The sequence below is a fragment of the Mytilus trossulus genome, chromosome 9 (assembly GCF_036588685.1).
Source record: "Mytilus trossulus isolate FHL-02 chromosome 9, PNRI_Mtr1.1.1.hap1, whole genome shotgun sequence".
Classification (NCBI taxonomy): domain Eukaryota; kingdom Metazoa; phylum Mollusca; class Bivalvia; order Mytilida; family Mytilidae; genus Mytilus; species Mytilus trossulus.
In genome coordinates, this window is record NC_086381.1 from 75716264 (window position 1) to 75730062 (window position 13799).

Sequence of the window (13799 nt, forward strand, 5' to 3'; positions counted from 1 at the left end):
CATTCACCACTCCTGTACTGAACATGACATGTGACACCACATCATACAACATTCATTCACCACTCCTGTACTGAACATGACATATGACACCTGATCTTACAACATTCATTTACCACTCCTGTACTGAACATGACATGTGACATCTGATCATACAACATTCATTCACCACTCTTGTACTGAACATGACATGTGACACCTGATCATACAACATTCATTTACCACTCCTGTACTGAACATGACATGTGACACCTGATTATACAGCATTCATTTACCACTCCTGTACTGAACGAGACATGTGACACCTGATCATACAACATTCATTTACCACTTCTGTACTGAACATGACATGTGACACCTGATCATACAACATTCATTCACCACTCCGGTACTGAACACGACATGTGACACCTGATCATACAACATTCATCTATCAGTCCTCTACTGAACATGACATGTGACACCACATCATACAACATGCATTCACCACTCCTGTACTGAACATGACATGTGACACCTGATCATACAACATTCATTCACCACTCCTGTCCTTAACATGACGTGTGACACCTGATCATACAACATTCATTCACCACTCTTGTACTGAAGTTGACATGTGACACCTGATCATACAACATTTATTCACCACTCTTGTACTGAACATGACATGTGACACCTGATCATACACCATTCATTCACCACTCTTGTACTGAAGTTGACATGTGACACCTGATCATACAACATTCATTTACTACTCTTATACTGAACATGACATGTGACACCTGATCATACTACATTCATTTACCAGTCCTGTACTTAACATGACATGTGACACCTGATCATACAGCATTCATTCACCACTCTTGTACTGAAGTTGACATGTGACACCTGATCATACATTATTCATTTACTACTCTTATACTGAACATGACATGTGACACCTGATCATACAACATTCATTTACCAGTCTTGTACTGAACATGACATGTGACACCTGATCATACAACATTCATTCACCACTCTTGTACTGAACATGACATGTGACACCTGATCATACAACATTCATTTACCACTCATGTACTGAACAACATACATTAACCACTCCTATACTAAACATGACATGGGTAACATACTTACACCAACATGTGACATTGCAAAAACACTCTCATACTCAACACCAACGTGACATAGCAATAACACTCTTATACCCAACTCAAACATGTGACATAGCAATGACAATCTTATACTCAACACCAACATGTGACATAACCATGACATGCTTATCCTCAGCATAGCACTGACACTGTTTTACTAAACATCATCATTTGACCTAGCCATGACACTATTTTTCTTACCACCTACATGTGACATATCACTGACACTCTTATACTCAACACTAATATGTGACATATCACTGACACTCTTATACTCAACACAAACATTTGACATATCACTGACACTCTAAACTCAACACTAATATGTGACATATCACTGACACTCTTATTCTCAACACTAATATGTGACATATCACTGACACTCTTATACTCAACACCAACATGTGACATATCACTGACACTCTTATTCTCAACACTAATATGTGACATATCACTGACTCTTATACTCAACACCAACATGTCACATAGCAATGACACCCTTATACTCAGCTCCAACATGTGACATAGCCATGACATGCTTATACTCAGCTCCAACATGAGACATAGCAATAACACTCTTATACTCAGCTCCAACATGTGACATAGCAATAACACTCTTATACTAAACACCAACATTTGACATATCACTGACACTCTAAACTCAATCCTTATGTGACAAAGCAATGACACTCTTATACTCTACACCAACATGTCACATAGCAATGATACTTATACTCAACACAATCATATACCATACAATTGACACTCTTATACTCAACACCAACATGTGACATAGCAATGACACCCTTATACTCTACACCATCATGTAACCATACCACTCTTATATTTAACAGAAACATGTGACATAGGACATTGTAGCAAGGACACTCTTATACTCAGCTCCAACATGTGACATAGCAATAACACTCTTATACTCAGCTCCTACATATGACATAGCAATAACCTTCTTATACTCAACACCAATATGTGACATAGCAATCACACTCTTATACTCAACACCAATATGTGACTTACCAATGAAACTAATACTCAACCCCAATATGTGACATATCACTGACACTCATACTCAGCATCAACATGTGACATAGCAATGACACTCTCATACTCAACAACAACATGTGACATAACAATAACACTCTTATACTCAACACCATCATGTGACATAGCAATGGCACTCTTATACTGCTCACAAACATGTAACCATACCACTCTTATATTTAACAGAAACCTGTGACATAGCACATTGTAGCAATGACACACTTATACTCAACCCCAATATGTGACATAGCAATGACACTCTTTGACTCAACATCAACATGTGACATAGCAATGACACTCTTATACTCAACAGCAACATGTGACATAACATTAACACTCTTATGCTCAACACCAACATGTGACATAGCAATGGCACTCTTATACTGCTCACAAACATGTAACCATACCACTCTTATATTTAACAGAAACCTGTGACATAGCACATTGTAGCAATGACACACTTATACTCAACCCCAATATGTGACATATCACTGACACTCTTAAACTCAACATCAACAAGTGACATATCACTGACACTCTTATACTCAACATCAACAAGTGACATAGCAATGACACTCTTATACTCAACATCAACATGTGACATAGCAATGACACTCTTATACTCAACATCAGCATGTGACATAGCAATGACACTCTTATACTCAACACCAACAAGTGACATAGCAATGACACTCTTATACTGCTCACAAACATTTGACATATCACATTTATAGGCAACACAAACAAAAAGTAAAAACACGGCTTATTGAATTTCTTCATTTATATTCCACACAAAAAACATTTTACATGGAAATACCACTGAATTCTTTTTAAGCTTTTATTCTGAATCAACACAAAATACTGTTAATCAACAGGTGTAATGGGCATTAAATACTTGTTATAATTATATAAAGTGGGGTCTTATTTTTCCTGGCTCATTAATCTCACTTAGAAAATATAACTCGTTTTTATTTTTCTTGAAATGATTTTTTTTTAATTTTGCTCATTCATCTTTGTTAATCAGACAGATTAAATAACAAATAATTGATAGAATTATATAAAGTGGGGTCTCATTTTATTCGTAACACAGAACTGAATCAGATAGTAAAGGTTTTATTTTGTTTTCTGAAGAAAAATTATTTTATAAACATCTGATTTCAATGAGAAATTGATGAGAATAAGTTGTGTTAACATCTTTAGTCAGATAATGTTAATTCTACAGATTTAATGTAAAACATCTTTTAAAAATAACAAAGACTTGACAGAATTAAATAAAGTGGAGTCTTATTTTTCTTGTCTTTTCGTACTGAATCAGAAAATATCACTTATTTAAATGTTTGTTGAAAAAAAGTTTTTTTTTTTAACTTTGATCATTCTACTTAATCATTGTTAATCAGACAGATTTAATGGACAACAAATATTTGGTAAAATTATATAAAGTGAGGTCTTATTTTAATTGTCTAATGTCCAGCTGAGTCCATTGATATAAATATTGTTTGTGTTTCTTGAAAAACCTCATTTATTTTAACCTGACAGTTCTGATGGAAGTTCTGACATCTCACAATAAAACATGTTGTGTATTTGTTGTTTATGTAGAATATAAATACAAGTGTGACTGGTCATTTTATTCAGTTTTGACCACTGATTCATGTGATATATATTTTGTTTATATTTATTACACAACTTTGTCCAGTTTATGACACAAGTTTTGATGTCTGTTATATGTTGATATTACAGTTGGGAAGGACACCATTAATACAGGCGGCTGAGGGAGGACACCTGGAGGTAGTGACGTACCTTGTCAGTCACGGCAGTCAGTTAGAGGCTACAGAAACCTTGGTAATGATAGATATAATCACCTTACTCTGAACAAACATCACTTTACACAGAATCTACACAAAATCATGTTGTTAATCAGACAGGTTTAATGGACAACAAATATTTGTTAGAATTATATAAAGTGGGGTCTTATTTTATTCGTAACACAGAACTGAATCAGATAGTAAAGGTTTTATTTTGTTTCCTGACGAAAAATTATTTTGTAAACATCTGATTTTAATGAGAAGTTGATGAGAACAAGTTGTGTTAACATCTTTTGTCAGATAATGTTAATTCTACAGATCTAATGTAAAACATCTTTTAAAAATAACAAATACTTGACAGAATTATATAAAGTGGGGTCTTATTTTTCTTGTCTTTTCGTACTGAATCAGAAAATATAACTTATTTAAATGTTTCTTGAAAAAAATATTTTTTTAACCTGACAGTTCTGATGGAAGTTCTGACATTTCACAATAAAACATGTTGTTTATTTGTTGTTTATGTAGAATATAAATACAAGTGTGACTGGTCATTTTATTCAGTTTTGACCACTGATTCATGTGATACATATTTTGTTTATATTTATTACACAACTTTGTCCAGTTTATGACATAAGTTTTGATGTCTGTTATATGTTGATATTACAGTTGGGAATGACACCATTAATGTGGGCGGCTCGGGGAGGACACCTGGAGGTAGTGACGTACCTCGTCAGTCACGGCAGTCAGTTAGAGGCCACAGACGGGGTAATGATAGATATAATCACCTTACTCTGACCAAACACCACTTTATACAGAATCTACACACAATCATGTTGTTAATCAGACAGGTTTAATGGACAACAAATATTTGTTATAATTATATAAAGTGGGGTTTCATTTTATTCGTAACACAGAACTGAATCAGATAGTAAAGCTTTTATTTTGTTTCCTGACGACAAATTATTTTGTTAACTTTTGATTTGAATGAGAAGTTGATGAGAACAAGTTGTGTTAACATCTTTAGTCAGATAATATTAATTCTACAGATCTAATGTAAAACATCTTTTAAAAATAACAAATACTTGACAGAATTATATAAAGTGGGGTCTTATTTTTCTTGTCTCTTCGTACTGAATCAGAAAATATAATTTGTTTTAATGTTTCTTGAAAAAAGTTTTTTTTAACTTTCATCATTCTACTTTTAAATCATTGTTAATCAGACAGATTTAATGAACAACAAATATTTGACAGAATTATATAAAGTGGGGTCTCATTTTAATTGTCTTGTCCAGCTGAGTCCATTGATATAAATATTGTTTATGTTTCTAGAAAAAAGTATTTTTTTTAACCTGACAGTTCTGATGGAAGTTCTGACATCTCACAATAAAACATGTTGTTTATTTGTTGTTTATGTAGAATATAAATACAAGTGTGACTGGTCATTGTATTCAGTTTTAACCACTGATTCATGTGATATATATTGTGTTTATATTTATTACACAACTTTGTCCAGTTTATGACACAAGTTTTGATATCTGTTATATGTTGATATTACAGGATGGAAGGACACCATTAATGTGGGCGGCCAGGGGAGGACACCTGGAGGTAGTGAAGTACCTTGCCAGTCACGGCAGTCAGTTAGACGTTACAGACAAGGTAATGATAGATATAATCACCTTACTCTGACCAAACACCACTTTATACAGAATCTACACAAAATCGAGTTGTTAATCAGACAGATTTAATGGACAACAAATATTTGTTAGAATTATATAAAGTGGGGTCACATTTTATTCGTAATACAGAACAGAATCAGATAGTAAAGGTTTTATTTTGTTTCCTGATGAAAAATTATTTTGTTAACATCTGATTTTAATTCAATTCAATTCAATTCAAAGTTTTATTGCCATATAAACTTTACAGTTTGTGACATATAACAACAACAAAAACAAATAAAGACAATAACTAAGTAACTCAATATATATACACAAATTCAGGTAAATATTAAAGGGTTCCCTGTCCTCAGTTCCATTGACTTTTTTATAAAGGATCCTAGTTTATTCACTTGTGTTGGTGTTGATGGGTTAAGTATATATATAACTTTGTCATTGTCAGTGAGATTAGCAAATAAATTACTTTCTCTTTTAATGCAATCAAAATATGTTAATCTAATATTTGAATTATGAGAACAATTTATTAGGAAATGTTTCTCATCATCTAGCACTTTACATTTTTTGCGAAGTCTCTCTTCGCGAGGAATTTTAAAATGCCTCCCTTTTTCAATTAATAATGAATGGTCACTGATTCTAAGTTTTGTAATTAATTTTCTAAATTCAAAGTTTGGGTTAGAGAGGTAAGGTTTGTTTAATGAGAAGTTAATGAGAATAAGTTGTGTTAACATCTTTAGTCAGATAATGTTAATTCTACAGATCAAATGTAAAACAACTTTAAAAAATAACAAATACTTGACAGAATTATATAAAGTGGGGTCTTATTTTCCTTTTCTTTTCGTACCGAATCAAAAAATATAACTTGTTTTAAATTTTCTTGAATTTTTTTTTTTTTTTTTAACTTTGATCATTCTATACTTAATCATTGTTAATCAGATGGGTTAAATGGAGACCTAATACTTGACATAATTATATAAAGTGGGGTCTTATTTTAATTGTCTTGTCCAGCTGAGTCCATTGATATAAATATTGTTTATGTTTCTTGTTAAAAGTCTTTTTTTTAACCTGACAGTTCTGATGGAAGTTCTGACATCTCACAATAAAACATGTTGTTTATTTGTTGTTTATGTAGAATATAAATACAAGTGTGACTGGTCATTTTATTCAGTTTTGACCACTGATTCATGTGATATATATTTTGTTAATATTTATTACACAACATTGTCCAGTTTATGACACAAGTTTTGATGTCTGTTATATGTTGATATTACAGTATGGAATGACACCATTAATGTTGGCGGCTCGGGGAGGACACCTGGAGGTAGTGACTTACCTCGTCACTCAGGGCAATCAGTTAGAGGCCACAGATACCTTGGTAATGATAGATATAATCACCTTACTCTGACCAAACATCACTTTATACAGAATCTACACAAAATCATGTTGTTAATCAGACAGATTTAATGAACAACAAATATTTGTTAGAATTATATAAAGTGGAGTCTCATTTTATTCGTAACACAGAACTGAATCAGATAGTTAAGGTTTTATTTTGTTTCCTGACAAAAATTATTTTGCAAACATCTGATTTTAATGAGAAGTTGATGAGAACAAGTTGTGTTAACATCTTTAGTCAGATAATGTTAAATCTATAGATCTAATGTAAAACATCTTTTAGAAATAACAAATACTTGACAGAATTATATAAAGTGGGGTCTTATTTTTCTCGTCTCTTCGTACTGAATCAGAAAATATAACTTGTTTCTATGTTTCTTGAAATTTTTTTTTTTTTTTAACTTTGATCATTCTTCTTAACATGCTTAATCATTGTTAATCAGACAGATTTAATGGACAACAAATATTTGACAGAATTATATAAAGTGGGGTCTCATTTTAATTGTCTTGTCCAGCTGAGTCCATTGATATAAATATTGTTTATGTTTCTAGAAAAAAGTATTTTTTTTAACCTGACAGTTCTGATGGAAGTTCTGACATCTCACAATAAAACATGTTGTTTATTTGTTGTTTATGTAGAATATAAATCCAAGTGTGACTGGTCATTATATTCAGTTTTGACCACCGATTGATGTGATATATATTTTGTTTATATTTATTACACAACATTGTCCAGTTTATGACACAAGTTTTGATGTTTGTTATATGTTGATATTACAGGGAGGAAGGACACCATTAATGTTGGCCGCTGAGGGAGGACACCTGGAGGTAGTGATGTACCTCGTCACTCACGGCAGTCAGTTAGAGGCCACATCCAGGGTAATGATAGATATAATCACCTTACTCCGACCAAACATAACTTTATACAGAACCTACACAAAATCATGTTGTTAATCAGACAGATTTAATGGACAACAAATATTTGTTAGAATTATATAAAGTGGGGCCTCATTTTATTCGTAACACAGAACTGAATCAGATAGTAAAGGTTTTATTTTGTTTCTTGATGAAAAATTATTTTGTTTACATCTGATTTTAATGAGAAGTTGATGAGAACAAGTTGTGTTAACATCTTTAGTCAGATAATGTTAATTCTACAGATCTAATGTAAAACATCTTTTAAAAATAACAAATACTTGACAGAATTATATAAAGTGGGGTCTTATTTTTCTTGTCTCTTCGTACTGAATCAGAAAATATAAGTCATTTTAATGTTTCTTGAAAAAAGTATTTTTTTCAACTTTGATCATTCTACTGATTCATTGTTAATCAGACGGGTTAAATGGAGACCTAATACTTGACAGAATAATAAAAAGTGGGGTCTCATTTTTCTTGTCTCTTTGCACTGAATCAGAAAATATAACTCGTTTCAATGTTTCTTGAAATATTTTTTTTTTTTCAACTTTGATTATTCTACTGAATCAACATAAAATCATGTTGTTAATCAGACATGTTAAATGAACAACAAATACTTGTTAGACTTATATTAAATGGGGTTTGCTATTATTTTTTCCTGTTTTGTACAACTGAATCAGAAAATATATATTTAGTTTATATATCTTAATCTACCATTTATCAGTTTACAAATATAATTGAATATTTTTTTACCAGATGTTATATTTCTTACATTTTGATAAATTGTTTGACTCCTCTCTTGATTTATTATCACACACCATTAACATGTTTATATTTTTATATTGTTATAGGATGGCCGAACAGCTTTACATTGTGCTGCTCAGTATGGACGGATTAATACAACAAAATGGTTGATAGATCAAGAATGCAGTCCTTGGGTGAAAACAAAAAAGGTAACATTCAGTTTTATATACCTATATGGAGTTATTTTCTTTCAGAACGTCAGGTCATTCTTTTTCAGAATCAACCCGGACGATATCATGTTTCAATGATATATGTTCCAAGGCATACAATAATTACCTGTGTAAGGTCATTATTTTCCTTGATAAACATACAGTCTATGATTTACTTCACAACTTTATTCGTCTTATAGTTTTTTTATGCCGATTTGGAAATTTGTTTTTTTAAAGATCAATCGATAATAGGTGTAAAAGAAACTTTCATTGTAGTCCTGCAGTTTAATTTTAGAAACAAATAACGTGAAGTTTTGTTGATTTATCGCTACAATAAACATGATAAAGAAACATTTTCATATACATGTGATGAATTTTAATGTAGACTTTCATAAAATAAATCCAGATTTAACATATTCGTGTGTAAGATTTTGAAAATCTAACTGAGTCAAATTGAATAGGTTGATGGATTTTTGGTTGCTTGCTTAACGTCCAGTGGCAAATATTTCATGCATGTTCAGAACGATACACACTGAATAGGAAATCATACTGTGACCTACATGTATTTATATTCGTCTTCGTGACAGTTCTTAACTTTTTAAAATTTATATATACCTTTTACTCTATCAAATGAGCAAATAATAAAATAATCTTACATTCTATTGAATAACATTAACGTAACTCAGGCGAGAGTCGGTTGCGGAGGGTATATAATTATATCCTGATTATCTTTTGATAAAATGTATTTCTATTCAAAAGACAATCTTTTTTTCATTTTTCATTCGATTCAAGTAAAGTTGTTAAAAAAAAATAATCACTTTTCCGCGATAGAAATAACAAAACAAATAGAAAATAAAACATATCCCACCCCCCCTTTTCCATAAGCTAAGTGGTAAACCTGTATACAGTTTTGTTGCTTGGTCGTATCTGTCATATTGGTTTTTCGAAAATTGTTTTGTACTAAATTGGGTTCCTTAGTTTTCTCAATTCAAGTTGTTTCATGTCAGGATCTTTTATAGTCGACTCGACGGTATGGGTTTGTATACGACTGTAAAAATGTTGCGGTCGTATATTGGTATCACGTCGTCTTTGTCATCGTCGCCCGAAGACACATGGGTTACCGGACAATAACTTTTGTTTAAGTGTATGGATTTCTATTAAATTTTACCATAAGGTTAATGACCACAAAAGGAAGGTTGGGATTGATTTTGGGGGTTATGGTCCTAACAGTTCAGGAATTAGAGGCCAAAATGGGGCCCAAACAAGCATTTTTCTAGTTTCCAGATAATAACTTGTGAAATGATGTAAGGATCTCTTTGAAATTATACCACACGTTACCATATCACAAAGGGATGGTAATAATTTGCCTTGGGGGGTTATGGCTCAAACTGTTTAGGAATTAGGGGCAAACAAGGGAGAAAACAAAGGTTTCCAGGTTAATGGACAATTACTTAAGTACAAAGCATAATTTGAAAGCAGTGTAGGGAGGTAATTCAAACACATATTATCAAATTACCTCCCTTACACTGCTTAAGAAATGTATTGTCTTTAGGTGATTAGCTGTCAATTTTATTTTAGACAGGGGCGGATCCAGGACCTCGATGTCTGGGGGGGCACCATGAACAATTTTTTTTTTAATATACATATATATATATAAATATGTGCGAGTGTGAGTGGGTGCTAGGTTTGTTTTGTTTGTTGTTTTTTGTTGTTTTTTTTTCGTTTTTTTTTTTTGGGGGGGGGGGGTCAGATCATCGTTTCTGTATTTCGATATGTTTTAAGTTTTTTTTACTTTTTCACTTTACTGCCAATTGATCTTTATTATATTCAACCTAAACATGCATCAAATATTTGCCACTGGACGTTTAACAACCATGCAACAATCAAACACTATTTTCTTTATATTTCATCACCTCTATATTCTTTTATCTATATGTTTTGGCCTCGCTTCCAGACTTACTTTTTTTGCACATTATTCTAATATCTGCAAAACACCTTCATATCTTCATAAATGGTGACCTTTTGCATAGCCTCATACATGTACATGGTAATTGAAACAAGAACAATAAAAACAATATAACTGCATGCTTCGGCTTTGAGAGAAATGTGTAAGTCCTAGATTCTGTTACAAACTTAATTTTAACGAAAATTAAATAGCATTTTATTGATGATTATTTAATAGGAAATGTCAGTTAATTTTTCCTGGACGGGGGGAGGCATTAGGGGAAAGGGGAGGGGGAGTAAAACAAATTGTTGATTTCCCTTGAAAATAAGAGGGGAATGAAATATGACATTCCGTTTAAAAAACATATCTTCTAAGTTATCAAAAAATAAACAGTTTAATTTGTTGCTGAATAAATTCACAAAAACAAAGTTTTGGAAAAAAACGTACATTTACAGGAAATGTTTGTACCTATTCTTCAAATACACAGATCAGAAGTTTCACCTGGTAATCGATCTTAATCGGTATTGTATTATAAACCAATACAAATTTGTACTATTCCAATCAACATGTAAATGTATTTTACATAAAAGCTTTTTCATAAAGACATTACACACAGGTGTCAATATTTACACACCCACCGATAAGTTGTCATAAATCACGCATGGGGACGCTGATATTAATTAACGGCCACTTTAAGAAGTCTAATCAAGCTGTGACATTTTCCGCACTAGATAAGAAGTTTCAGTAACAATAAAATTATGTTAGAAAAAAAAATTGTTTGACCTGAACTGGGGAGGCACGTGCCCCCTGTGCCCCCAGGTAAATCCGCCACTGTTAGAAGTTACTATTCTTAAAATGTTTAATAAAGGTTATTTAATTATAGCCATGATTTTGGATGTGAAGGAATTTTATTTTTAGATATTACAATTTAATGTTGCTGATGGAGGCTTTTTAATTTTAGGCATGATCATGATGTCATTTTCTATTTTAAAAAATAATTTATTTTAGCCATGATTATCATGATTATGTATGTGAAGGAATTTTATTTTTAGATATTACTATTTAATGTTGCTGATGGAGGCTTTTTAATTTTAGGCATGATCATGATGTCATTTTCTATTTTAAAAAATAATTTATTTTAGTCATGATTATCATGATTATGTATGTGAAGGAAATTTGTTTTTAGATATTACTATTTAATGTTGCTGATGGAGGCTTTTTAATTTTAGGCATGATCATGATGTCATTTTCTATTTTAAAAAATAATTTATTTTAGCCATGATTATCATGATTATGTATGTGAAGGAAATTTGTTTTTAGATATTACTATTTAATGTTGCTGATGGAGGCTTTTTAATTTTAGGCATGATCATGATGTCATTTTCTTTTTTAAAAAATAATTTATTTTAGCCATGATTATCATGATTATGTATGTGAAGGAAATTTATTTTTAGATATTACTATTTAATGTTGCTCATGGAGGCTTTTTAATTTTAGGCATGATCATGATGTCATTTTCTATTTTAATACTGTTAATACTGATGTATTTAAAAGGGTTTTTGTTGTTGCAAAGTCCTAGCTGTCAATTTATTTTTAGAAGTTTCTTTTAAATGCTGATGAAAGAAAATTATTTTTTGATATTACTATTAATTGTTGCTGATGAAGTTTTTTGTCGAGCCTGCAACTGTTGTTGCAGAAAGTTTGACTTAGGGATAGTGATGCGGCGGCTACGGCGGATTTAGCTAACTTCTTAAAAGCTTTATGTTTTAGAAGGTAGAAGACCTGGATGCTTCATACTCTGTATTTATGGTTTCATGGTTCAGTGGTAATAGTTAAGTTTTTGTGTTTTGGACTGTTTTTCTTATACTGTATGCAATAGGTCTACTATATTTGGTGTATGGAATAATTGTACGGTGTACATGTCTATCTGGCAGGTGTCATCTGACCTTGACTTCATTTTCATGGTTCAGTGGTCAAAGTTAAGTTTTTGAATTTTTGACTTTTTTTTTCTAATACTATATGCAATAGGTCAACTATATTAGGTGTATGGAATTATTTTATGATCTATATGTCAGTCGTACAGGTTTTATTTGACCTTGACCTCATTTTTACGGTTCATTGCTCAGTGTTATTTTTTGTGTGTTTTGGTCTGTTTATCTTCAACTATAAGCAATAGGTCAACTTTATGTGTTGTATAGAAGAATTGTTGGCTGTACATGTCTGTCTGGCATGATTATTCAAACCTTGACCTCATTTGCATGGTTCATCTGTCAATGTTTAGTTTTCTTGGTTAATGTTAAGTTTATGTGACAGTTGTATTAAAGTTTTACATTTAGGACTATCAACATAATATCAATGATTAGTAAAGAAGGCGAGACATTTCAGTGTATTCACTCTTGTTAATTTTAGCCATAACTATGATGTCGTTTTCTATTTTAATACTTTTATCATGTTTATGATGTACAAATGTATTTAAATTGGCTTTTATAGTTAAAAAAAAAGCATTTTTCTAATTTCCAGACAGTAATTTGTGATTAAGTGTATGGATCTCTCTAAAATTGTACTAAAACGTTCCATACTTCAAAGGAAAGACTGCAATTAAGTTTGATGGTTAATGCTAAAAGGGGGATTCAAAAAGTTTGAGGGGAAGTGGGGTTTCCAATTTTTGTCGAGCCTTCGACTTTAGTCGAAAAAAGCCAGACTAAGCGATCCTACATTCCGTCGTCGGCGTCGTCGTCTGCGGCGTCCACAAATATTCACTCTGTGGTTAAAGTTTTTGAAATTTCATAACTTTCTTAAACTATACTGGATTTCTACCAAACTTAGTCAGAAGCTTGTTTATGATCATAAGATAGTATCCAAAAGTAAATTTTGTAAAAATAAAATTCCATTTTTTCACAATTTTACTT

The 13799-nt window shown here is 31.7% G+C and overlaps 1 protein-coding gene across 1 annotated transcript in view; it reads left to right on the top strand.

Moving 5' to 3' along the window:
• The first annotated feature begins 1112 nt into the window (after positions 1–1112).
• The window catches only part of LOC134684945 (uncharacterized), a 267814-nt gene continuing 255127 nt past the window's right edge, over positions 1113–13799 (top strand). The window contains exons 1-7 of the mRNA XM_063544265.1: positions 1113–1121; positions 3948–4049; positions 4679–4777; positions 5570–5668; positions 6956–7057; positions 7858–7956; positions 8844–8945. Of these exons, the coding sequence (XP_063400335.1) occupies positions 1113–1121; positions 3948–4049; positions 4679–4777; positions 5570–5668; positions 6956–7057; positions 7858–7956; positions 8844–8945 (612 nt within the window). The remainder of the gene's footprint in view (positions 1122–3947; positions 4050–4678; positions 4778–5569; positions 5669–6955; positions 7058–7857; positions 7957–8843; positions 8946–13799) is intronic.